Raw genomic sequence first — 26,427 nt, forward strand, 5'->3', positions numbered from 1 at the left:
GTTTGACACAAGACGCTATTTTTGCGGGGTATATGCGTCTGCGGGTTATATGCGTATGTGGGCTATATGCGGGAAAATACGGTAGTGATCTTCCTGGAGATCGTTAATTCTTAATAATGAATTCTGCTGTAATGTTACGTATGTATGGTGAACTTCTTTTAGCACCGTACGTAGCCAACGGTGGTAATCGGACGTGCGGGGTGGGGGGGGGACAACAAACGGAACGTAACAAGCCGTTCTAAAGAAATGAGTTTTCTTCTTGGTTCTTTCGGTAAAGTCACGTAGAAGGGAAATAATAAAATAATAAAAATAAAACATAATAAAATACAATTCTTACGACGTTTCGGAAAGACACTGTCTTTCCGACAGACCTGTTCTTCACCTGAGGACGGCTGCTTGCGTTGTGGCCGAAACGTCGTGAGAATTGTATTTTATTATGTTTTATTTTTATTATTTTATTATTTCCCTTCTACGTGACTTTACCGAAAGAACCAAGAAGATGAATCCCTGCAGTCACGAAAGCTTTAAATCGAAATTTAAATGAGTTTTCAATATAGATTTAAAAGGGGCTTCCTGGAGATTATGCACTTTACGACTCAGTTAATTGGGCACACTCCAAGCAAAGGTACAATTGTCTTCACTCAAGCAATGCAGCTTGGCTCATCTCCATCGGCAGAACTTGGCCCAGCGTTGGAGACTCGTGCAGTAGTCAGCCACGGTGATGAGATGTTAACTACCTCGCCTGGTATTCAGGTCATGGGTTCGATCCTCATACTTGACGCATGTATATCTGGAGTTTGCATATTCTCCCCGTGGTCACGTGGGTTTTTCTCCAGGTCCTCCACGTTTAGAATCAACATGCAAAAGAGATCTCATAATGCATTTAGAGTATTTGACTGCTATACATTTCCACGTGATAAGCCACTTCGTTGAGCTATCATTTGTGGCCAGGTCACGTCTGAAAATAGCTATACAGCTCAGTGGACTTTACCTGGTCAAATAAAAATAGTTTAGTTTAATAGTTTAGTTTTAAACCTGTCATCAGTAGTCGGTGAACTACCGCTGTTGCCTTCCCGCTCGTTGGATTGGGCAAAGATTTTAGCTCGTAACACTTCTATCGGGAGTTGATCCATCCAACCAGTGCTAACTCCCGGATGTTAACTCGTCTTGGTGGCGATCCCGCCATGTGGCTCAGCTGTAGAGAGCGAGCGATTCGCAATCAGAATCTTAATTTGGGAGCTTTCGTGACTGCAGGAATTATTCTTTGGTTCTTTTCGGTTAAGTCACGTCTAAAAATAAAATAATAAATCAAAATAAAACAACACATTACGACGTTTCAAACCAGGCTATGCGTTAATTGTGTGTTAACCGACTTTCTGTGTTGTATTACATCACATTTCGATAATTTACTAGGTTATTTAATTTTCGTGTGCTTGTCTCCTAATTTTCAGGCTTGCCTCCCGTGCCGCGTTTGTCCTAATTTTCAGGTTTGCCTCCCGTGCCGCGTCTATCATCTCACTTACAATAGGAGTACGTTGGCGTGCACCCATTGATCTCCCCGCCCTCTCCCTCCCCCCGTCCCCTCCCCCTCCTCTCTATATTTAAGGGACCGTCACAGAAACGACCATCTCTTTGTGCCGATTTGTGTCCGCTCTCTGTGTGCCGTTGTGATGTCTGTCTGCCGTTGTGATGTCTGTCTGCTTGTATGTCTGTCTATAGTTTTTCTAGTTAGATTTTTGTTGCTCACACAGCCGATTTGTGTCCTCTCTCTGTGTGCCGTTGTGATGTCTGTCTGCTTGTATGTCTGTCTATAGTTTTCTAGTTAGATATTTGTTGCTCACACTTAAAATTCTAACTTAGCAAATTTTGAAACACGTAGTCAACCAGGCCATGCGTTAATTGTGTGTTAACCGACTCTCTGTGTTGTATTACATCACATTTCAATATTTTACTAGGTTATTTAATTTTCGTGTGCCTGTATACTCCTCTCTATGTGTGCCGTTGTGATGTCTGTCTGCTTGTATGTCGGTCTATAGTTTTCTAGTTAGATTTTTGTTGCTATTTCTTTTATGCCTGATGATGATTGCTTGTGTTGCAATCGAAACGTCGTAATGTGTTGTTTTATTTTGATTTATTATTTTATTTTTAGACGTGACTTAACCGAAAAGAACCAAAGAATAATCGCAATCAGAAGTTGCGATTTCAAATCCTAGTTGGGCGTCGACTCAGCCCATCATCTCTCTGGGGTCATAAAAAGATGAAACCACTTTGTTGGGAGAAGTTACTAGTGGGTGTCCTATTAGACTTGCCCCTGCCATAGGAATGTGGAATTTACATCACTATCTCAGGGCTGTAAACGGGAGTTGAGCACTGCCTCAATGCTCATTTGAGCAGGAAACCACCTTGACCTGGGATCTCATGTCTATGGGGGTGCCCTTTTAAAATATAGCATCTCAATTCCAATTCACAGAGTGTCAAAATGTTTGTTTTACCTAGGAGAGGAAGCCTGAGAACCCAGAGGAAATCGATGCAGAACAGGGGGAGAGAACACACAAACTCCACGCAGCAAAGCACGCTGCATTGGGAATCGAACCCAGGGCCCCCTTCTTTCTGTGAGCCACAGGTGTTACCAGGTGCGCCACGCTGCCACGCTACAGTGAATATATTTACCTGCAAATGCATTTTAGAATCCTTGCTCACGCTTTTGGTTCTCCAGCGGCGAGCGCTCCGCTTTTCTTTCTTTCCGTTTTCAAGACAGGCACCCTGAAAACAGAGATTCGTTTTTTGGTCATCAAAAGGACAGCCACTTCGGTGCAAGGCTTGCACAGCACTTTAAAGTTCCGTGTTGAATTTGACAACTCTTCAACATCAACATGACATTTTTTCAGACGTTACATTTTTATTGTTTTGCTCCTGGTTCGTGTGTGTGCGCATATATATGGGGGAGTGGTAGTGTAGCTGATTAGCACGCGGCGCTATACACCTGTCGACCCGGGTTAGATTCCCGTTCATGGCCAACACCAGTGACGATTATCTGAACCGGTCCTTGGCCTCCCCTAGGTCGACTCAGCCTAAAATTAGTACATCGCCACTGGGGAGACAAAGGCGGTCGGGCGTGGTGCTGGCCACCCACCCCCTCGTGTACCGTTCCGGCCTTCATAGGTGCTCGCTAACAGCACTTGCCCCTACAGTCTGTTAAGGCTATATGGGGGATCTTTATCTTTGTCTTTGTTGTTGTTTGAATTTCACAATTATATTAACAAGACACAAGGTGAATACATGTACAGAAGACTTGATTATCTGCGCTAATGACGGGGAGGATGGCCACGGATAATTAAAAATCGCAGATAAAAAATATATATAAATTTTCTTGTGGATCTCTATGCCAAAAACTACTAATATTGGTAGAAATCATGTTTAAGTTCAGAAAATGTTGTTTGTCAACATACAAAACATAACTTTGCAGGAAAGAACGTATTGATCTTGTTTGATTACAAAAGTCCATACAAAAACAAACCGATCGATGTGCGTGCTCAGTGATAACACTTCCCAGCTCACGCTCAGAAGACTCGGCCCACAAAGTGGACAGCAAAGCCACGCCAATCAACATCAATCAAAGACTTCAATACACGAACATCAATTCAGTCAGTAAAACATCACATCGTGGAATGGTCCTGCAAGATCACCCACAGAGCCCCTCCTGAAGTCACTTCCATGAACCTCTCGGCAAACAACTGCGAGATATCTTTACGAGAGCGGGGACAATACATTTGTAGGGGTGTTAGAGAGAGAGCCGTTATGGATGGCAGCTTATGGGAAACAAACACAGTGGGCGGGGCTACGTGAGTGCACGGGGGGGGGGGTGCTCTCAACGACGTCCGCACCAGGCAGCCCGGGGCCCCACCCCTCAGCGGGGGTGGAGTATAAAGGGGGATGTGTCAGAGGGCTCGGGGCAGAATGTTAAAGCTAAACCAGTGAAGACCAAAGATCGTCTAGCTAGAGCCCTGGACTCCCCTGGGACGCCGCCCTTGTCAGGGCCGCGCAGGACCGAGCCAGCGGCGTGGTCCCGAGAACCAGAGCTAGTGCTCTGGGACTCCGGGTACCGTAGCCCGACTTACCAGTGTCGGGCCAGACAGCCTCCCCTAGCCCGTTAGTGGAGGACTAGGAGGTAGGTCAGAGATAGCTAGCAGTGTATTCCCAGCTAGCCGGGTGAGGGGGCCGATACCCCCTCTAGTATTGTATGTCCACAGTTGTGACTACTTGTACGGAATAAATACGTGTGCCTCACCAACGGTGTCCAAGAGTCATCAACGGTACTTCACATTCATTAGTTGGTTAAATCGACTTCTTTTTGCGGCTCATAACTCGGGCACTTTGCGTTCTTTTGTTCTGATTTCTATTTACTTCATTGGCGTACTTTATTTAATTCATGTTTTTATTTCTTCGATTTTGGTGACCAGGTCATGCTTGTAAATTAGACTATTGTATCCTGGCCATCTCTTCATTGCTCACATGGTTTAAAACATACAAATCTGAAAGTGCTTTCAACTGCTGAGATCTGCCTGCCACTCCACAGGCGGAAATGTTCTACAAGCCACGCCCAGCGCGAGGCAGCTGATGCGCGATGATGTCACCAAGCTCCACCTATGACCTCCCGTCCAGCGGCACTCGTGTCGAGTGATTTGAATAAATCTTTGGGAGGAGTAATTGATTACTTAAGTAATTGGGCGATCCGGAAATCCACATTACCGTAACTGGACAGTACTCCGGGCTCTGTAAAAGGGATGCTTCACACCAAGTGACAGAAATAACCAAATACATTTGATAATTGAATGCACCCATCCGAGCAATTTTAATTTGAAATTAATAAAAAAAAAACTGATTCTAATATTTATTTCACAATAACCAGTGGCCATGCTGAGATCATTAAATTCACTACACTTGGGAACATAAATCTTGACTTAAAGCTTTCGTGACTGCAGGAGTTTTTATTCTTTGGGTCGTTCAGTAAAGTCACGTAGAACAAACATTTTAATTTTTTCTACACGACTTTACCGAAAGACACGTAGAACAATTTTTATTTTTCTACGTGACTTTACCGAAAGACCCAAAGAATACAAACCTGAGAACATAAATGAATTAAGGATGGTTGGCTGAATTCGATCCCACTTATAATCATAAAGTGTTAAGGGTTAAAAAAAAAAATATTATATGATTGTCCTATATGATATTTCTATACTCTTTGGTTCTTTCGGTAAAGCCACGTAGGTAGAAAAATTTAATTAAACAATAATCCAGCATCTTCTTGGTTCTTTCGGTAAAGTCACGTAGAAGAGAAGTAATAAAATAATGAAAATAAAACATAATAAAATAATTCTCATGACGTTTCGGCCACAACGCAAGCAGCCGTCCTCAGGTGAAAACCAGGTCTGTCGAGGCGACAGCGTCTGAATGAAACAGCACACGTGCTTGGAACATATATATATAAGCTGGATTGCTCCAAGCACGTGTGCTGTTTCATTCAGACGCTGTCGCCTCAACAGACCTGGTTTTCACCTGAGGACGGCTGCTTGCGTTGTGGCCGAAACGTCGTGAGAATTATTTATTATGTTTTATTTTTATTATTTTATTACTTCCCTTCCACGTGACTTTACCGAAAGAACCAAGAAGATGAATCCCTGCAGTCACGAAAGCTTTAAATCGAAAAATAATCCAGCAGTTCCACTGCTGGATTATTTTTTCCGCCTGAGGACGACCGCTTGTGTTGCGATCCAAACGTCGTGATAAATTAATTTTAGTTTTATTTTAGTTTTCTACCTACGTGACTTTGCCGAAAGTACCACAGAGTATGGATTACTGCAGTCACGAAAGCTTCCAATCAAGAATGATATTTCTAGTGTATATACTGTCCATAATCAATATATCTTAATTTTATTTTGGCATTCTGCACCCATTTATTTCTCCCCATATTTTGGAATATAAACACAAATGTAATTAATAAGCTACACTGGGAATTAACTACGATTTTCCCCAAGAGACATCTTCCATGGGTCAACCTTACAACTATAATTGGGCATCCTCACTGATAGAAACGGCTTCACATATGAGTAGCTCAATCTAAATTTGCAAAAAAAACCATCTGTTTCTATCAGATATTTTATTTTCACAATCATCAAATCAGTCCAAACTTAATTTCTTCAATGGCACCTTTCATAAACTGAGCAGCCTTGTACACGATGTATCATTCTCCAATAAAACTTTAAAGCCATGAAGTAAGCATAACAATAAATCACCGATGCAGCACAAATATCAATTAAACTACGCTTAAGAACCAGGCTTAATTTTGCGTGGAAATATTCCATTTGAACCAACGATCTGAGTGTTGCTGGCTCAAGTGAAACTAGCAAAAGAGGTCCCGTTTTGTAGCTGCTCACCCCACGCTATGAATGCCCTGATAGTGGCATTGTCTTTGTACTGCTCGTTCTCTGGTCTGACACTGGTGAGACCAGGCACTAAAGAAGGTGGAGGCCAATCAGTTTCAAAGAGAATGCATATATTATCATAGCATGTTGTGTTTGCATGTTCACTACAGAGTACGTGTGGTTAATGCAGACTTGATTTCTCGCAAAAGGTGTATATTTGGTGTTTGAATATCTAAACACATGTTTCATTGCCGGGCGTTCGCAAAATTCCTACCGTAATCCTTAAACCCCGTCGCATTTATTTTGGTTGTGCCGTTATCGTGCGTTTGGGCGCACCTGACGATGCATCACCCACCAATATATACGAGCGTGCAATGTGATTTTGATGACAGACACTCTGTGTGTGGCCTCTGGACTTCGGGGAGGAGGGGGGGTGAGCAACAATAAAAGGCGATGAAAATATACGAGTGCCCTTCGTTGACATCTAGATTGCTTTTCAGACCGGATGTGATTCTAAACGACAGCCCTGCCTTGAGAAAGGGGGTGCATGCATGCACACAACAACAAAAACAACAACTGCCATTCGCCACCAAGTGGCCCACCCCAGCACCCCACTCACTAGAGCACTGGGCCCACCCCAGCACCCTACTCACTAGAGCACTGGGCCCACCCCAGCACCCTACTCACTAGAGCACTGGGCCCACCCCAGCACCCCACTCACTAGAGCACTGGGCCCACCCCAGCACCCTACTCACTAGAGCACTGGGCCCACCCCAGCACCCTACTCACTAGAGCACTGGGCCCACCCCAGTACCCTACTCACTAGAGCACTGGGCCCACCCCAGCACCCTACTCATTAGAGCACTGGGCCCACCCCAGCACCCCACTCACTAGAGCACTGGGCCCACCCCAGCACCCCACTCACTAGAGCACTGGGCCCACCCCAGCACCCCACTCACTAGAGCACTGGGCCCACCCCAGCACCCCACTCACTAGAGCACTGGGCCCACCCCAGCACCCCACTCACTAGAGCACTGGGCCCACCCCAGCACCCTACTCACTAGAGCAATGGGCCCCCCCCAGCACCCCACTCACTAGAGCACTGGGCCCACCCCAGCACCCTACTCACTAGAGCAATGGGCCCACCCCAGCACCCTACTCACTAGAGCACTGGGCCCACCCCAGCACCCAACTCACTAGAGCACTGGGCCCACCCCAGCACCCAACTCACTAGAGCAATGGGCCCACCCCAGCACCCAACTCACTAGAGCACTGGGCCCACCCCAGCACCCTACTCACTAGAGCACTGGGCCCACCCCAGCACCCTACTCACTAGAGCACTGGGCCCACCCCAGCACCCTACTCACTAGAGCAATGGGCCCACCCCAGCACCCAACTCACTAGAGCACTGGGCCCACCCCAGCACCCTACTCACCAGAGCAATGGGCCCACCCCAGCACCCTACTCACTAGAGCACTGGGCCCAACCCAGCACCCTACTCACTAGAGCAATGGGCCCACCCCTGCACCCAACTCACTAGAGCACTGGGCCCACCCCAGCACCCTACTCACTAGAGCACTGGGCCCACCCCAGCACCCAACTCACTAGAGCACTGGGCCCACCCCAGCACCCTACTCACTCGAGCAATGGGCCCACCCCAGCACCCAACTCACTAGAGCACTGGGCCCACCCCAGCACCCTACTCACTAGAGCAATGGGCCCACCCCAGCACCCAACTCACTAGAGCACTGGGCCCACCCCAGCACCCTACTCACTAGAGCACTGGGCCCACCCCAGCACCCAACTCACTAGAGCACTGGGCCCACCCCAGCACCCTACTCACTAGAGCAATGGGCCCACCCCAGCACCCTACTCACTAGAGCAATGGGCCCACCCCAGCACCCTACTCACTAGAGCAATGGGCCCACCCCAGCACCCTACTCACTAGAGCAATGGGCCCACCCCAGCACCCTACTCACTAGAGCAATGGGCCCACCCCAGCACCCCACTCACTAGAGCACTGGGCCCACCCCAGCACCCTACTCACTAGAGCACTGGGCCCACCCCAGCACCCAACTCACTAGAGCAATGGGCCCACCCCAGCACCCCACTCACTAGAGCACTGGGCCCACCCCAGCACCCCACTCACTACAGCACTGGGCCCACCCCAGCACCCCACTCACTAGAGCACTGGGCCCACCCCAGCACCCCACTCACTAGAGCACTGGGCCTACCCCAGCACCCTACTCACTAGAGCACTGGGCCCACCCCAGCACCCTACTCACTAGAGCACTGGGCCCACCCCAGCACCCCACTCACTAGAGCACTGGGCTCACCCCAGCACCCCACTCACTAGAGCACTGGGCTCACCCCAGCACCCTACTCACTAGAGCAATGGGCCCACCCCAGCACCCCACTCACTAGAGCACTGGGCTCACCCCAGCACCCCACTCACTAGAGCACTGGGCCCACCCCAGCACCCTACTCACTAGAGCACTGGGCTCACCCCAGCACCCCACTCACTAGAGCACTGGGCCCACCCCAGCACCCCACTCACTAGAGCACTGGGCTCACCCCAGCACCCCACTCACTAGAGCACTGGGCCCACCCCAGCACCCTACTCACTAGAGCACTGGGCCCACCCCAGCACCCTACTCATTAGAGCACTGGGCCCACCCCAGCACCCCACTCACTAGAGCACTGGGCCCACCCCAGCACCCCACTCACTAGAGCACTGGGCCCACCCCAGCACCCCACTCACTAGAGCACTGGGCCCACCCCCAGCACCCCACTCACTAGAGCACTGGGCCCACCCCAGCACCCCACTCACTAGAGCACTGGGCCCACCCCAGCACCCTACTCACTAGAGCAATGGGCCCCCCCCAGCACCCCACTCACTAGAGCACTGGGCCCACCCCAGCACCCTACTCACTAGAGCAATGGGCCCACCCCAGCACCCTACTCACTAGAGCACTGGGCCCACCCCAGCACCCAACTCACTAGAGCACTGGGCCCACCCCAGCACCCAACTCACTAGAGCAATGGGCCCACCCCAGCACCCAACTCACTAGAGCACTGGGCCCACCCCAGCACCCTACTCACTAGAGCACTGGGCCCACCCCAGCACCCCTACTCACTAGAGCACTGGGCCCACCCCAGCACCCCTACTCACTAGAGCAATGGGCCCACCCCAGCACCCAACTCACTAGAGCACTGGGCCCACCCCAGCACCCTACTCACCAGAGCAATGGGCCCACCCCCAGCACCCTACTCACTAGAGCACTGGGCCCAACCCAGCACCCTACTCACTAGAGCAATGGGCCCACCCCTGCACCCAACTCACTAGAGCACTGGGCCCCACCCCAGCACCCTACTCACTAGAGCACTGGGCCCACCCCAGCACCCAACTCACTAGAGCACTGGGCCCACCCCAGCACCCTACTCACTCGAGCAATGGGCCCACCCCAGCACCCAACTCACTAGCACTGGGCCCACCCCAGCACCCTACTCGAGCAATGGGCCCACCCCAGCACCCAACTCACTAGAGCACTGGGCCCACCCCAGCACCCTACTCACTAGAGCACTGGGCCCACCCCAGCACCCAACTCACTAGAGCACTGGGCCCACCCCAGCACCCTACTCACTAGAGCAATGGGCCCACCCCAGCACCCTACTCACTAGAGCACTGGGCCCACCCCAGCACCCTACTCACTAGAGCAATGGGCCCACCCCAGCACCTACTCACTAGAGCAATGGGCCCACCCCAGCACCCTACTCACTAGAGCAATGGGCCCACCCCAGCACCCCTACTCACTAGAGCACTGGGCCCACCCCCAGCACCCTACTCACTAGAGCAATGGGCCCACACCCAGCCAACCCACTCACTAGAGCACTGGGCCCACCCCAGCACCCCACTCACTAGAGCACTGGGCCCACCCCAGCACCCACTCACTAGAGCACTGGGCCCACCCCAGCACCCCACTCCACTAGAGCACTGGGCCCACCCCAGCACCCCCACTCACTAGAGCACTGGGCCCACCCAGCACCCCTACTCACTAGAGCACTGGGGCCCACCCCCAGCACCCTACTCACTAGAGCACTGGGCCCACCCCAGCACCCCACTCACTAGAGCACTGGCTACCCCAGCACCCTACTCACTAGAGCACTGGGCTCCACCCCAGCACCCTACTCACTAGAGCACTGGGCCCACCCCAGCACCCCACTCACTAGAGCACTGGGCTCACCCCAGCACCCCACTCACTAGAGCACTGGGCTCACCCAGCACCCTACTCACTAGAGCAATGGGCCCACCCCAGCACCCCACTCACTAGAGCACTGGGCTCACCCCAGCACCCCACTCACTAGAGCACTGGGCCCACCCCAGCACCCTACTCACTAGAGCAATGGGTCCCACCCCAGCACCCCACTCACTAGAGCACTGGGCCCACACCCAGCACCCCAACTCACTAGAGCACTGGGCTCACCCCAGCACCCCTACTCACTAGAGCACTGGGCCCACCCCAGCACCCTACTCACTAGAGCAATGGGCTCACCCCAGCACCCTACTCACTAGAGCACTGGGCCCACCCCAGCACCCCACTCACTAGAGCACTGGGCCCACCCCAGCACCCTACTCACTAGAGCACTGGGCCCCACCCCAGCAACCCTACTCACTAGAGCACTGGGCCCACCCCAGCACCCTAATCACTAGAGCACTGGGCCCACCCCAGCACCCCACTCACTAGAGCACTGGGCTCACCCCAGCACCCCACTCACTAGAGCACTGGGCCCACCCCAGCACCCTACTCACTAGAGCACTGGGCCCACCCCAGCACCCTACTCACTAGAGCACTGGGCCCACCCCAGCACCCAACTCACTAGAGCAATGGGCCTACCCCAGCACCCAACTCACTAGAGCAATGGGCCCACCCAGCACCCTACTCACTAGAGCAATGGGCCCACCCCAGCACCCAACTCACTAGAGCACTGGGCCCACCCCAGCACCCCACTCACTAGAGCACTGGGCCCACCCCAGCACCCAACTCACTAGAGCAATGGGCCCACCCCAGCACCCTACTCACTAGAGCAATGGGCCCACCCCAGCACCCTACTCACTAGAGCACTGGGCCCACCCCAGCACCCAACTCACTAGAGCACTGGGCCCACCCCAGCACCCCACTCACTAGAGCACTGGGCCCACCCCAGCACCCCACTCACTAGAGCACTGGGCCCACCCCAGCACCCTACTCACTAGAGCACTGGGCCCACCCCAGCACCCTACTCACTAGAGCACTGGGCCCACCCCAGCACCCCACTCACTAGAGCACTGGGCCCACCCCAGCACCCCACTCACTAGAGCACTGGGCCCACCCCAGCACCCCACTCACTAGAGCACTGGGCCCACCCCAGCACCCTACTCACTAGAGCACTGGGCCCACCCCAGCACCCCACTCACTAGAGCAATGGGCCCACCCCAGCACCCTACTCACTAGAGCAATGGGCCCACCCCAGCACCCTACTCACTAGAGCAATGGGCCCACCCCAGCACCCTACTCACTAGAGCACTGGGCCCACCCCAGCACCCCACTCACTAGAGCACTGGGGCCCACCCCAGCACCCCACTCACTAGAGTACTGGGCCCACCCCAGCACCCTACTCACTAGAGCACTGGGCCCACCCCAGCACCCTACTCACTAGAGCACTGGGCCCACCCCAGCACCCTACTCACTAGAGCACTGGGCCCACCCCAGCACCCTACTCACTAGAGCACTGGGCCCACCCCAGCACCCTACTCACTAGAGCACTGGGCCCACCCCAGCACCCCACTCACTAGAGTACTGGGCCCACCCCAGCACCCTACTCACTAGAGCACTGGGCCCACCCCAGCACCCTACTCACTAGAGCACTGGGCCCACCCCAGCACCCTACTCACTAGAGCACTGGGCCTACCCAAGCACCCCACTCACTAGAGCACTGGGCCCACCCCAGCACCCTACTCACTAGAGCACTGGGCCCACCCCAGCACCCTACTCACTAGAGCACTGGGCCCACCCCAGCACCCTACTCACTAGAGCACTGGGCCCACCCCAGCACCCCACTCACTAGAGCACTGGGCTCACCCCAGCACCCTACTCACTAGAGCACTGGGCCCACCCCAGCACCCCACTCACTAGAGCACTGGGCCCACCCCAGCACCCAACTCACTACAGCACTGGCCTTGCCCTTGAGGGGTGTCAGAAGAGCCGCTGCAATTTGCCACTCCCCCGTTGAATCCCCAAAGTGACACGAGTCTCAGCAGGGCCTGATAAATAAAAATATATATTTTAAACATGTCTTATTCTGTTCACATGTTGCTAGCTCAACTGGGATACAAACTCATTATGATTTTTGGCGTGTACTCATTAGGGGTGCAGTTTGAAATACAACACAACATGCTCCACGTAAGGTGCCTCTGACCTCACTAAACCTCAGGGTACCCACCCTCACACCTATTTGCACCACGACCCTCGACAGCTGAACGCGACATGCACTGCCCTCGGTTCGCACCCGTCTAGGCAGGCTTCACACCCCAGCCTCCCCCATCGAACACCAAGGTCATTCTACTCACCGCTCGATGCAGAAATATCAACTAATATAGTCTCCTTCCCTTCCATTATCCCTCCCCAATCAATCACCTTCCCCCATGGGTTCTCTGCTGAATGCTCTGTATCCCTCATCGCTCAGGCCCGTGGCTCAAATCTCTTATCTTGTAAAATCAGCCTCGTGTATTCCTCCCCGAGTCTTCTCTGTGTCCCATGATCTCCGCGCCAGTCCATTGAGGCAGCCTCCATACAGTTATGAGATCAGCGATGAGGGCGCAATGGTGGCGAGCTGTCAACTACCCCGCCTGTTATACAGGAGGTCGTGGGTTCGATCCCGACGCTGATGATGACTGTATATTTTTAGTTTGCATGTTCTTCCCATGGTCACGTGGCTTTTTCTCCACATTTAGAATCAAAGTGCGTTTAGAGTATTTGGCTGCTATACATTTCCACATGATAAGCCACTTCGTTGAGATATTATTTGTGATGGACAGGTTGCTTCTGAAAAATAGCTATATAGCTCAGTGGGCCTTACCTGGTAAAATAAAAAAAAACAGTTTAGTTTAGAGATCCCGATGTACAAAGAAATGTAAACACGCAAGGGCACACACAAGCACTAGCTCACGCCGCATGCTTCAGGTTCTACTACAAGCGTGTTACTCATGCTGGTAAGCAGTACAACATTATTATTCTTATACCTTTTATTAGGAGGCTGTTTAAAAAGATACGTGGCCAATCTTGCCTAAAAGAGTTCTGTGCATCGATATTGGCAAGCTGTGTGGTAGAGGTTTGTAGCAGTTGTCACGTAACAAAAGCACGTGGCTTAACTTCCTGAGCTGCTAAAAGAATTGAAGGCCGGCCTGGCGCACGACGAGGGGGTGGGTGTGGCCAGCACCGTGCCCGACTGCACCACAACTGCCAAGCGCTAATCTTCACACACGGTCACAAACACTTATTCACAACCGAGTTGACCACGAGGTAGCACAGCGCATGTTCCGATACCATTTGTACACGACCTGGAAACAAATCCAAAATAATCATGAGCATCATTGAGAACATAAACGAACAACATAAATCGTTATCGAAATATAAGAATAGGTTTAACCCTTTCCGGCAATAAAACAGTTTGGTGTTTTAACATCTTAACACGTTTTATTGCCAGAAAGGGTAAAAAACCTATTCTTATAACATAAATGAGCATACAACATGTCTCCTTTTTACACATCCCATCAGCCTGCCAGTTCATCATTTCAGCAGCGTTGGTTCGACACAAGCAGTCCCCCAGTTGGCCCAGGATTGTTGTGCTGCGCACCAAAGACAACACCACCACCGCCCAACGGATCAATCCGCCGGGCCGATGGCTCCACTCATGCAAAGCGTTCTTGGACGGTCACGCCACAGAACACAGTCGTGCTCTCCTATAACGCGGCAGTAAGTTGCGTCCTTGAAGGACACCGCATTGTGGAAAATTCGCATTACAATAAATGATATATAATGTAGGGTAAAGTATGGTCCGCAATAACACGTGAGATGCGTACGCAGGGCGAACAAAGACTGAGGTGCGTGGGCAGCATCTAGAAGCATCCAGCAGCATCCCGCCTTGTGCGATGCTTCGCCGAGGAAGCCGTACGACCGATTATTCCCACTCGCGCGACAGAATTCCGTTCACTCAAACCGCGTCATATCCAATTCGTGTTATAAAAACATGCGTCCCCCCCCCCCCCCGATACATTAATCGATTTATATCCCATTTGCGTTATGAAAACAACGGAGCGTTATCGGAGACCAGACAGTGCGTGACGTGCGTGTCAACGGCCAACCGGCTGTGCTGAGCAGAGGCGCGCGCGAGCTCTCACCTGCATGTCGGAGAACGAAGGCGCCGACTGAGTCCGTTGCAGGATCTCCAGGCTCTTCAAGATGCCGCTCAGCTGAGCGAGATTCGCCTGGCAGTCGTTGAGGCCTACGCGCAGACGACAGGAGATGACGCTCGCATCTGTGCGGCTGGGTGGCTCAGGTCAACGCCAAGGTCTCGTAGAAGAGATCACAATCAGCATAATTGTTTATTGTGGAGGAATCCGTTGAGCTAAAAAGCTCCTTTTCACAGATGTCCAGTAGATCATACCCTGGTTCCTAATATCACTCGATGTATTGTGCAAACTGAATCCGTAAAACGTACTTGTTGAAGCGAATTAAATCTTACTCATCGTTAGGTCATTGCATAACCAATCTGTGTAAGAGTATATATATTTTTTAAAAACCTGGCTTGTTTCGACAGTGCCAAGTCACTCTTTACTCCAAAACCGTTTCCTACTGCTAAATAAGCCAAACGCCACGGGTCAACATTGGAATACCGCTGTCGCATTTGGGATGAATGTCCTGCTCTCTATCCAACCCGTATAGAAAGCAGCATCTCTACTTGATTTATGATTCCCTACCCAACAATGTGCTAAAATCATTCCCTCATCGTCAATCTTCCTCCGCCTTCTTCTTCTTCTCTTCGCGACTGCTCCTATGCACGGCTGTTCGATCTGTCACCTCTCCTTGTCTCTCTGCTACCGTTTACTGTCGCGTTCGTCGCTCTCAGGAGCAGCGGCTCTTGACTGCACACGTCGAGGTCGTGGGTCTCCGTGTTATGGCCGACTCATCTCATCCGCACGGCGTGCAGACGCCCTGACTAAAGTCGAAAAGATACATTTTCTATCTGCCTCACAGACCCGGTCATCCTCGCAGCAGCGGTTTTTGGCTGGCCATCGAACAAAGACGGGGTGATGGCATCGCACCCTTTCAGATGCGCCTCTACGGCCGTCTGGAACGCTCTTCCTTCCGATGTTAGGAAATAACTGAAAGCTATGCACTTCTAAAATCGAGGTTGAAAACTAATTTCTTTACAACTGCTTGTTGTGTTTAGTTTGTTGTCCCTCCGCCACACCTCCGATTAGCACGGTTGGCTACGTACAGTGTGAAAGAAGTTCAACATACACATGTATCTTTCCTGAGTCACTGGTGTTGGCCGTGGCCGTGCATCGGACTCGGGTAACCAGGTTCGTAGGGTAGTGTGATAACAAATATGCCACCGCTCCCCATACAATAACAGCAGCCACCATCTGCCACTATCATCACAGCGCGTGTTGTACTTGAGGTGCACTTCGGGGCCACGTGAAGTGTTGATGACTTGTTGGCAGGAAGTCACAAGACAGACCGTGGTTAACCGTGCACAATCACAGCCGCCGTTTGCCACAATGTTGCGCCGATGTCAACACAGCGGTTGTGCCAGTCTTAGGTGCACTTTAAGGCCATGTGAAGTGTCAACGGCTCGCTGAAAGCAGGTCACGGAATAGAGCCAGGTGTCATGGGTTGACCGACCGAGATGACTGGTAGATCCACCGCCTATGCTCCCCGCCGCTTTGCCAACTTGCTTGCTTTTTAGCCGTTTGGCGGATGCACACACACACGCACACACGCACGCACACACGCACGCACGCACGCACACGGCACATCCACCACGTCCTGAGATTTTAAAATCGCTTTTGGGCTACCTCTTGCACAGTGATCCATCTCCTCCGTGTCCAGGAGCCAGCTGGTCATTTTGATCTGACCGTTGGAGAGGGATCCCGAGAGGCCCGGGCTGCTGGACGAGCGCGACATCTGTGCTTCGACAAGAGGGGAAGGGACAGAGCAAGACAACCCAATGGCATCGGCGCCACACAATTGCCATTCGACCCCGGAGTTCAACAAATAGACCGGCTCTTGCCCAGAGACGCCAAAGTAGAGGCTGCGTTTTGTTGCCAGAAAAAAGGGGGAAAACCCTATCAGTATATTTTGGTACTGGCAAAGGAGGTCACATGATGTAGCTGCTCACCCCGAGCTCTCATTACTCTGGTAGTGCGTTGTCTTTGAACTGTGCGCCTTTTGGCGTCATCTGGTCGAACACCATATGAGACTAGGCTCTAAAAAAAGCTGTCTCTGGTGTGGACCAATCAGTTTCAAAGACAATGCATAAATTATCAGAGTATTGTGTTTTTGGTTTGCATTTGACTGCAAGTATTGTGGTTAATGTAAGCATGATTCCTTGCAAAAGGTGTCAGTTTTGTTGCCAGAAAAAAGGGGAAAAACCCTATCAGTAGAGGCTGCGTTCCGCACCGTCCTTCTCCGGGCAACCAGATATTTTTGAACGTGCATCTAAATGCGCACATCTACGTGTATCTTGTCTAAAAACTCGACGCGTTCATCACAGACCATTGCCTTAGAGGTTGAAGTATGAAATGGGTGGAGTTTTTGGGCAATTGTCCTCTGAAGAAGGGCCATGCCTGAAACGCCACCTTCGAGATATTTTCCTCCTCCTACGGTCGCAGTGTTATTGATGAATGTGTTGAGTTTTTTTTGTGTTGTTGTTACCAAATAATGTGTTACATATGTGTTACACATGTGTTGTCCGTGAACTTGTACGGTAAAATTAATTCGACTCCGATCCAATTAGCTTCGTAGATTTCAGCCTCCGTAATTGGCACGCACGCAGGTTAGAAGCTGAACGGACGTGAATACGGAGTACAACATTTCCGAGACGTATTACAGTTACAGACTATCGCCAAAAAAAGCATGGCTACTGTTGCCTGCTATTTTAATTGGACATATTAGAAAAGAAGAGCTTTATAGCTCACCGGATTCCTCCAGTGTATGTGTATATATATATATATATAATAATTATTATTTTTATGTTTAAACGCAATATACAAATAAACGATGATGAGGGAGACAGACTCTGTCGAGGGGACAGAGTCTGTCTCCTCGACAGACCTGTTCTCCACCTGAGGACGGCTACTTGCGTTGTGGCCGAAACGTCGTGAGAATTATTTTATTATGTTGTATTTTTTTTATTTTATTATTTCCATTCTACGTGACTTTACCGAAAGAACCAAGAAGATGAATCCCTGCAGTCACGAAAGCTTTAAATATAATTATTTTATTATGTTTTATTTATATTATTTTATTATTTCCATTCTACGTGACTTTACCGAAAGAACCAAGAAGATGAATCCCTGCAGTCACGAAAGCTTTAAATATAATTATTTTATTATGTTTTATTTATATTATTTTATTATTTCCATTCTACGTGACTTTACCGAAAGAACCAAGAAGATGAATCCCTGCAGTCACGAAAGCTTTAAATATAATTATTTTATTATGTTTTATTTATATTATTTTATTATTTCCATTCTACGTGACTTTACCGAAAGAACCAAGAAGATGAATCCCTGCAGTCACGAAAGCTTTAAATATAATTATTTTATTATGTTGTATTTTTTTTATTTTATTATTTCCATTCTACGTGACTTTACCGAAAGAACCAAGAAGATGAATCCCTGCAGTCATGAAAGCTTTACATCGAGAGGCCCCATGTGTCGCGCAGCAACAATGCAACACGGCGGTGTGGAGAAACGCACTGCCCACAAATGCGCTCGCGTGTTCCAAAACACGGCAAAACCCAACCAGCCTCGAGCGTTCCCGGCACAACCTCCGCTCCGCTAAGACGCGTGCGCGTGTGTGCCAACCGCACAGCGACACACACACGCACACAGGTGCAAATGCAACGCTTGCTGGGGGAGTGGGGGGTGCGGGGGCGTCCAGCAACAGCGCAGCTGCCACACCGTCCTCAAAATCAATAGCGGGTATTTATAGTTTCCATCAGATCCAACTGTTCCACAGACGGCGAGGGACAGGATCGCCTGATATAGTACGTTTGTAGGTAGCGCGAGCGAGGGTGGAAGAGATGGAGGAAAACAATATTCCTTTGAAATGCCTGCGGAAGTTGCTTTTAAGGTGTGAAGGCTCAAACCCACGACACCTTTGAGTGTGCAGAGAAAGAGATGCACAAAGACAACGATCCCCCGTATAGCCTTAACAGACTGTTGGGGCAAGTGCTGTTCGCGAGCACCTGTGAAGGCCAGGGGGTGGGTGGCCAGCACCGCGTCCGGCCGCCTTTTTCTCCCCAGTGGCGATGTTGACACATGGCACCAGGTACTCATTTGAGGCTGAGTCTACGTAGGGGAGGCCCAGAAGTGATTCAGATACTCGTCACTGGTGTTGGCCATGAGCGGGAATCGAACTCGGGTCGCCGGGTCAATAGCGCAGCGCGCTAACCGTTGCACTATAATGGTTAGCGGGCTAACCGCCAACCGGTAAAAGGAGAGACACACACGTGACTTTGTCTTCCTTTGAGTCTACACAGGTGTGTGCTATGTACTCCACTGGGTGCCTTCAAACACATTGCTGAGCAGTTTTGTTGTTGTTAAAAAAGTGAATCCGTGGAAAGTTTTCAATGATTAAAACACATTCATCATCATCATCATTAGACCTCCTTTGCCAGTACCAAAATATAATAATAGGGTTTTTCCCCTTTTTTCTGGCAACAAAACTGCATATATTATCATAGTGTGTTTTTGTTTGCAAGTATTGTGGTTAATGCAGACATGAATCCTTGTAAAAAGGTTACAGTTTTGTTGCCAGAAAAAAGGGGAAAAACCCTAACATTAAAACAAATTCGTCAACAAAAGCTGTGGCCTTAAAAGGACATCAACGTAATAGGGGACGTGTCAGGTAATGGTGCTTCTCCATAGCACATGTAGAGGCCAGAGGGATGGAGTGAATAATACAAGTTGGGAGACTCCACTTTCGACCGTGCGGTCTGAAGAGAATAAAAATGTCTCCTCATTCACACTTTTTTTTTATTTGCATTAGAATAGAAACCTATTTGTACCTATTTTTAAAAATATACAGGTAAGAGAATTTGCAACAATACCGCAAGAAATGTACCTCCAGGCTCTGGAGACCACCTGGAGAAGATTCCAGGCAACGCGTTGACAATGCTGGCGAACAAGTGGAGACTGACTTTTGAAGCCCTTGACATACATTTGTCGTGAGAATTTCTATTGTTTTATATTTATATTATTTTATTATTTCTCTTCTACGTGACTTTACCGAAAGAACCAAGACTATGTTACAGTGTATTATCCGTTCTATTTCCATTAAAAACGATAGTCCCATATAAGTGTTAACATCTTTTAAAGCACCCTATATGTGTGTGCTTTTCTATTAAGGCAGTGTTATTGGAGCTTGTGTTGAAATTGTGTATTTTTTTTGTGGCCGGTGCTTTGCGCGCTACTTCCAGCGCCGTTTCACAAACTAAATTGCTTAATTTTAAAACATTTGATACCCCGCCGAGATAGCTTAGCTAATATTGTTTTTTATTAGCCCGGGGAAATGTGATAATATGCGGGAAGTTTCCAGTGCTCGATTTTAACTATTTTATTGTCATCTGCGAACAAATCACCAGGAATGCAATCCATCTCACCAGATCTCAGGCGTCCTACTTGTGCTGTAAGTATTTGCTTCCGATTCATATGGACAGCTTTCAGGGTTGTGTGGTGGGCAGCACAGCGAAATCCATTGTTGTACTGCCCTTTCTATGTCCCCGTGTCTACGTTCCCCACTTTCAGCTGCACCGCCCAAGCATGCGGAGAGTAACTTGAGAATTGATATCGATCAATTAATCAATGCATCTTTACACCCCTTCATCCTTGCACCTCTTCACGTTTACACCCCTTCACCCGACCATTTGGTACCATCCCACCACCCCAGAATTAGCACAGACACGATGCTTGCCTGTACACGCTACAGCAGTGGTTCTTAACCATCACTGCGGCCTTGCACCCCCCCCCCCCCCTTTGGTTTTCAATCGTAAAAAAAAATTATGTTAATAACTAGAAAGGGTTTGATGAAACAAAGTAAGCTGTTACTTACGTGTCCGTGCTTAATTTGTATTTCGATGATTTACCCTTCTAAAAAATGACGTCACGCGATTGTAGACGATTTTTGACCCCCCCCCTTCGTCACAAGGCGTCACAAAAAGTCAGACCCCCCCTCAAATATGACGTCACAAAGCTCTGCCCCCCCCCCCCAAAAAAAATAAAACATGCTTCCAATCGCTTTAAACTATTGTCATTGTAGTGCGTATTTAATGTGGCGCTGCACTCTGATGTTGTAGGAGAAAACATTTATTAAAACGTCTATTTAATTAAGTAGAACGTGTTGTCTATATTTATTTAAAGTTGCGCAGTTTGATGTGACGTCACATTTCTCAGCCCCCCCCCCCCCCTCGTCACACATCGTCACAAATGTCTGACCCCCCCCCCCCCTAGGTGCGTGACGTCATTTATGGACGGCCCCAAATGGCATCTCGCACCCCCAGGTTGCGAACCGCTGGGCTCGAGTATTGCGGCAGAATTATTAAGCACAATAAGATTGCAGTTTAAAAAAAAAAATCAAATACAGTAGCTTTGTGTGTGTTTTTTAATGAAATATTGATGAGGCTAGAGTAAGAGCCGTGCCGGGCAGTCATGCACACGGAAGCCGGCTAGACTCGGCAACGGCATTTTTGCACGTTCACTTTCCATCGAGCGGCCATGTACATTAATTGATTTCCGAGCTGTGCCGAGTCGTTATTTTGCACCTCAGAGCCCTTTTGGCCAGAAATAGGGCATGACGGAATCATATCCAGCGGTATCCCCCACAGCGGGCACGTCAACGCGCCCGTGAAAACTCATTAAGCCTCATTTTCCGTGGAAACAAAGCTTGCCAATTCTCTTCCATTCCAGACCGGTTAACGATGACTGCGGCAGTTAGTGAGGTGACTGGGAGACTCGGAGGCGTGGGGGGGGAGGGGGTTGACAACCCTTGTCGCCACGGTGGCGAGATGTTCACCACCTCGCCTCTTAAATAGGAGATCGTGGGTTTGAATCCTGACCCTGACGCCTGCATATTTGGAGTTTGCATGTTCTCCCCTTGGTCGCGTGGAAATGTTTCTCCAGGTCCTCCGTCTTTTTCCCTCCACATTTAGAAACAACCTGCGTTTGAAATATTTGGCTGCTATAATATAAATTTCCACACGGTAATAAGCCACTTCGTTGAGCAATCATTTGTGGCCAGGTCGCTACTGAAAAGGATCCGTATAGCTCAGTGGGCCTTAACCGGTCAAATAAAAAACAAATATACAGTGTAGTTTATAGAGCACGCTTTCAGCACCGCCGAGGTCACACATTCGAGTCCTGCTCAATCGTTTGACGCTAAACCAGGTTCTCAAATTGCAGAAATGTTTTATGGTCCCAGCCAAGACACCAACCAACGGCTGTACCGAACGCGTTCGTCTACACAACCTGTGCATCTGATCTCGTGAGACCTCGGAAGCTAAGCAGGCGTGAGCCTGGCTATTGCTTGGACGGGCGACCACCGTGCATGGCAGGTTGTCGGAGGGCAGCAGTGGGGGGCATGTGCTACCTTGTGTGCCGCAGACGGCAGCGCAGCAACATCGAGCGCTGTACTTCACTCCTATCCTTCCACGTTTACGAATCCCCCCACCTTCACCAACCCACACTGACCAGCGTGGTGAAGTATGGTGAAATAATCCCCATGACCCTGCAGCAGGTGCGGGGAGGCCCTCGTCTAACGGTAGAGTGACAAAAGGGCCGTCCAGTAACATCGAGTTTTCATCACTCAGTAGCTGACAGTTGCAAGTTCTAGTCCTGGTTGAGGTTGACTCAGTCCATCATCTCTCCAGGTCTATAAATTAAGTAAAGAAGAAGGTGGAGGAGATTGCTGAGTTTTTCGAATGCGGCAAATTTGTAAGCATTTTTTTTAATTTGGACCACGAAGCCTGCTATTCGTTGACGTCACCAGGACCGTTGAGAAACGGCACTCGGCGTTCACCGGGGCATCCTGCCGGATTCGAGCCGCGAGCCTCGACAGCGAGCAGCAAATGCGCTCCTGATGGGCCGCGCCACCACCCGAGTATAACGCCGCGACTAGTAATATTATCATTATTATAGACGGACATCGTGCACCGCACGTAAAGAAGCCACGAGAAAGGGGATGCAGCAGGGTCTAAATGGGTAAACAAAAAAACACTGCCATGCACTGCACATTCATTATGCAGCATTTATGCGGACCTGTCAAATGCAAAACGGAAACATGCACGCGCACACGCGGGGATGCTCCGAGGCATGCAAATGTATGCGCTCATGAATAGACAAGAAAAACACACACTATAATTTCCCAATTAGCCTAAAAGATTGCTGGATAAAGTGATATTAGAGAGCGCCTATTAATTCCAGCGTGAGACACAAGGGAGCAGAGAGGTCAGCTCCATACCCGGCTCTCTTTGACTCCCCCAAGGTGCATCCTGACAAATAGCACCAATTATTAAAATTATACAGAGTTAATCTAGACGGACGAGGTCCAGGCCCCGGTGTTTATATATATATACACGTGCCACATTTCACCAGTGTTGTTCATGGACGAGAATCCAACCTAGGTCGCTGGGATTCTATTGAGGCTTGTTAACTGAGATGGTACCACTTCCCACAGTATCACAAACGTACGAGCAAACACACAAACTCAAACATTCAGGGACACATATAGGCATAAAATAATTATTATGGGTACACAGACTCATAAATTACCTTGAAACATATCTGTACAAACAACCAGAAATTGTTTACTTTGTGTGTCATGTCTTACCAATCTTAAAGATGAATAAATTACGATAATTGTGTTATCAAAGGCAGGTACTGGTAATGCCAAAACGTTAATCCGTTTTCAGCAAGAAATAATATGACCATTAAATAACGTGTGCTGGCAAATGATTCTGTATTACCCTCACTTAGAATCGTATTACTAGGAATCTTGTTACGATACTAGAATCAAATTACTACGAATCTTAAAACCATTCAAGGAGTTAAAAGATGATCAAGTCAGCAGCTGAAGTGAATGCGAGGGGCAGCCGCAGCCATCAATAAAGATGGTAGAAGAAAGCGTGCAATCAAAGCAATCACAAGACAATAATAATTTCATGTTGGAATGCAAATTAAATTTTTTTTACTCGTAACACCTCAAGTAATCAAGTTATCAGACCGATTGCTCTTCAAACTTTCATTTTCCCGGCATCGCATATATTTATATTCTTTTTGATGCTAAACATTTCCACGTGATAAGCCACTTCGTTAAGCTATCATTTGTGGCCAGGTCTTTTCTGAAAAATAAGCTCATAGTTCAGCGGGCTTTACCTGGTAAAATAAAAAAAAGTTTAGTTTTATTTGTATATATTTTTTGGGTGAGTTTCTTAACTTTCCTATACTTTGCACTCCGATAGTGTTTTTGTATTGTGTTGTTATAACGTTCTGACAACGTGCGCTTACTGGACATCTGTGAAAAAGAGCTTCATAGCTCATCGGATTCCTCCAAGATAAATGTTCTGATTCTGTATTGATGCAACTCCAGTTTTACAAAGGAGACAATATGTCATATCTCAATCGGTGTATTTAATCTCCACATGAATAGATACTGATTAACTAACTGATCCTAAGCTCGTGTTCTCTTCCCAGAGTAACTGGACATCTGTGAAAAAGACCATTATAGCTCATCGGATTTCTCCAGTATAAAAAAAAATATTCTAATTCCGCATTCAGCACCTCGGAAGGAAATCACAGTTCACGCAGCAGAGACGAGGGGCAAATACAACAACAACAAGCAAGGCTCGTCGGCCAATCGACGCGCGACGCACGCTCCGGAAGTTTCTAAAGACGACCGAGTTGATCGGCCTGGGGTAGACGCAGAGCCGGCCCAGCCACTAAGCGACCCTTGCAATTGCAAAGGGCCCCGTGGCCAGCAGAGGGCCCCCTAGAGTCACTGCTAGCTAGTGGGTGAAAAAAATCATACATCAAAGGGGCCTCCAACCAAATTTTGCTTAGGGCCCCCAAAGGTCTAGGGCCAGTTCTGGGTAGACGAGAGAGGGAAGGGAGGCACAGGAGGCAGACACAGGGACCTCCTCCTCCCCCTCCTCCTCCGCCGGGGCACGCCGGTGCAGCGCGGGGCAAATGCAGCGCACGCACCTTTCCATCCGCAAAGTGCTGCCCTGGGCACACGTCCAGCGGGGACAGCAGGTGGCGGCTGCCGGTGCCGGGGGAGCAGGCGATCTCGTTCTGACGGAAGAGGCGGTGGTTCCGCAGCTTGGACACCCACACGTCGAACATCTCCTGGGACTTGATCTGCCGAGAGAGCGGAGCGCGGCCGGAGGTCACGTTTCCGAGCGAGGTGGCCCTCGGACGTTGTACGGCGGCGGTACGGCGCCGGCCCGCCGTGGTTTCGCGATCCGACGGCGCGGAAGCGCGGGGTACGGCGTCTGACTCGAAGTCGTGATTGTTCGACTCGGCCCATCATCATCATCATCATCATCTCTCTCTGGGGAAGATACAATATTATTTACTTTGAGGAAGGTCAGCAGCTGCTGTTGGGGAACATCTTGAATCACGCAACGATGAGAGTGCTGTGGCCAGGACCACGCGTCTCACTGCCTTTGTCTCTTCAGTGCTCAAATTGGCACACTGCACCAGGTACTGCACTCACTTCTGGTCAAGTCGACCTAGGGGAGGCCCACGATAGATTAAGATACCTCTTGCGATTCATGTTATCCATGGCCACAATTGAATCGTGGTTGCTGAGATCGCAACGCAGTGCGTGACCCATGATATCACTCCCCCTCCTCCACCCAAAGATAAAGACCCCCCGTATAGCCTTAACCGACTGTTGGGGCAAGTGCTGTTAGCGAACACCTATTAAGGATGGCACGACAAATGAGGGGGTGAGTGACCATCACCACGCCCGGCCGCCTTTGTCTCCCCCATGCGCACACACACACATTCCAGTGACCAAGCATGGAAATACACACTGGCATATTTTGCACACATTCGCATATGTGGTACACCAACAAGAACCACTGCACACAAAAGTACATACATCAGCACTGGCATTTCCAATGGGACAGTGGCATAGCAGGAGCGCGTTGGCCGCTTGCTGCGGAGGTTCACAGTTCAAATTAAGAGGCCACCATGATTATATGTATTACTGCGGGGTGTTTTAATCCTGAATATACGCGCCGCCTGTTGCCCAGTGGCCATTGCAGAGTCGGCTAGCGTGTGGCGGCGTCGTGGTCCAATTTTTTTCTAATTCGGAAAATGACCTGCAAAACTGTTCCATCGAGATAAAATATGGCAATCCTTACCCATCCGCCCCCCCCACCCCCTACGAGCTAAGACTGATGCCTGTTTACAGGCCAGGGGCTGTATCACCACGTGGCCCACAGGGCCTGTTGCCCCTGGGGATTCCACCCTGCCCCCTTTCATGTGTTTGAGACGAGGTATGGCGGAGACACCTCGGCGCATTGGGCACTATGTCAAAAAACAAATCATTCCCAATCGTTTCCGCACGTGAGCAATCTTACAACACTGTTGTTTCATGCAGTGTGCTTCCCCAGCGGGCTAATTAGCCCGGAGAAGGTATCCGGGAGCAATTAAAATGCAACAAACCTAATACGCAGT

The 26,427-nt window shown here is 49.7% G+C and overlaps 1 protein-coding gene across 1 annotated transcript in view; it reads right to left on the bottom strand.

Moving 5' to 3' along the window:
• The window catches only part of LOC144938138 (oxysterol-binding protein-related protein 6-like), a 186,487-nt gene that overhangs the window by 35,331 nt on the left and 124,729 nt on the right, over window positions 1–26,427 (bottom strand). Inside the window, exons 7-10 of the mRNA XM_078865860.1 lie at window positions 24,943–25,098; window positions 16,540–16,648; window positions 14,860–14,963; window positions 2,671–2,763 (exon numbers count right to left, since the gene is read on the bottom strand). Of these exons, the coding sequence (XP_078721986.1) occupies window positions 2,671–2,763; window positions 14,860–14,963; window positions 16,540–16,648; window positions 24,943–25,098 (462 nt within the window). The remainder of the gene's footprint in view (window positions 1–2,670; window positions 2,764–14,859; window positions 14,964–16,539; window positions 16,649–24,942; window positions 25,099–26,427) is intronic.

The sequence above is a fragment of the Lampetra fluviatilis genome, chromosome 21, assembly GCF_964198595.1.
Source record: "Lampetra fluviatilis chromosome 21, kcLamFluv1.1, whole genome shotgun sequence".
NCBI lineage: Eukaryota > Metazoa > Chordata > Hyperoartia > Petromyzontiformes > Petromyzontidae > Lampetra > Lampetra fluviatilis.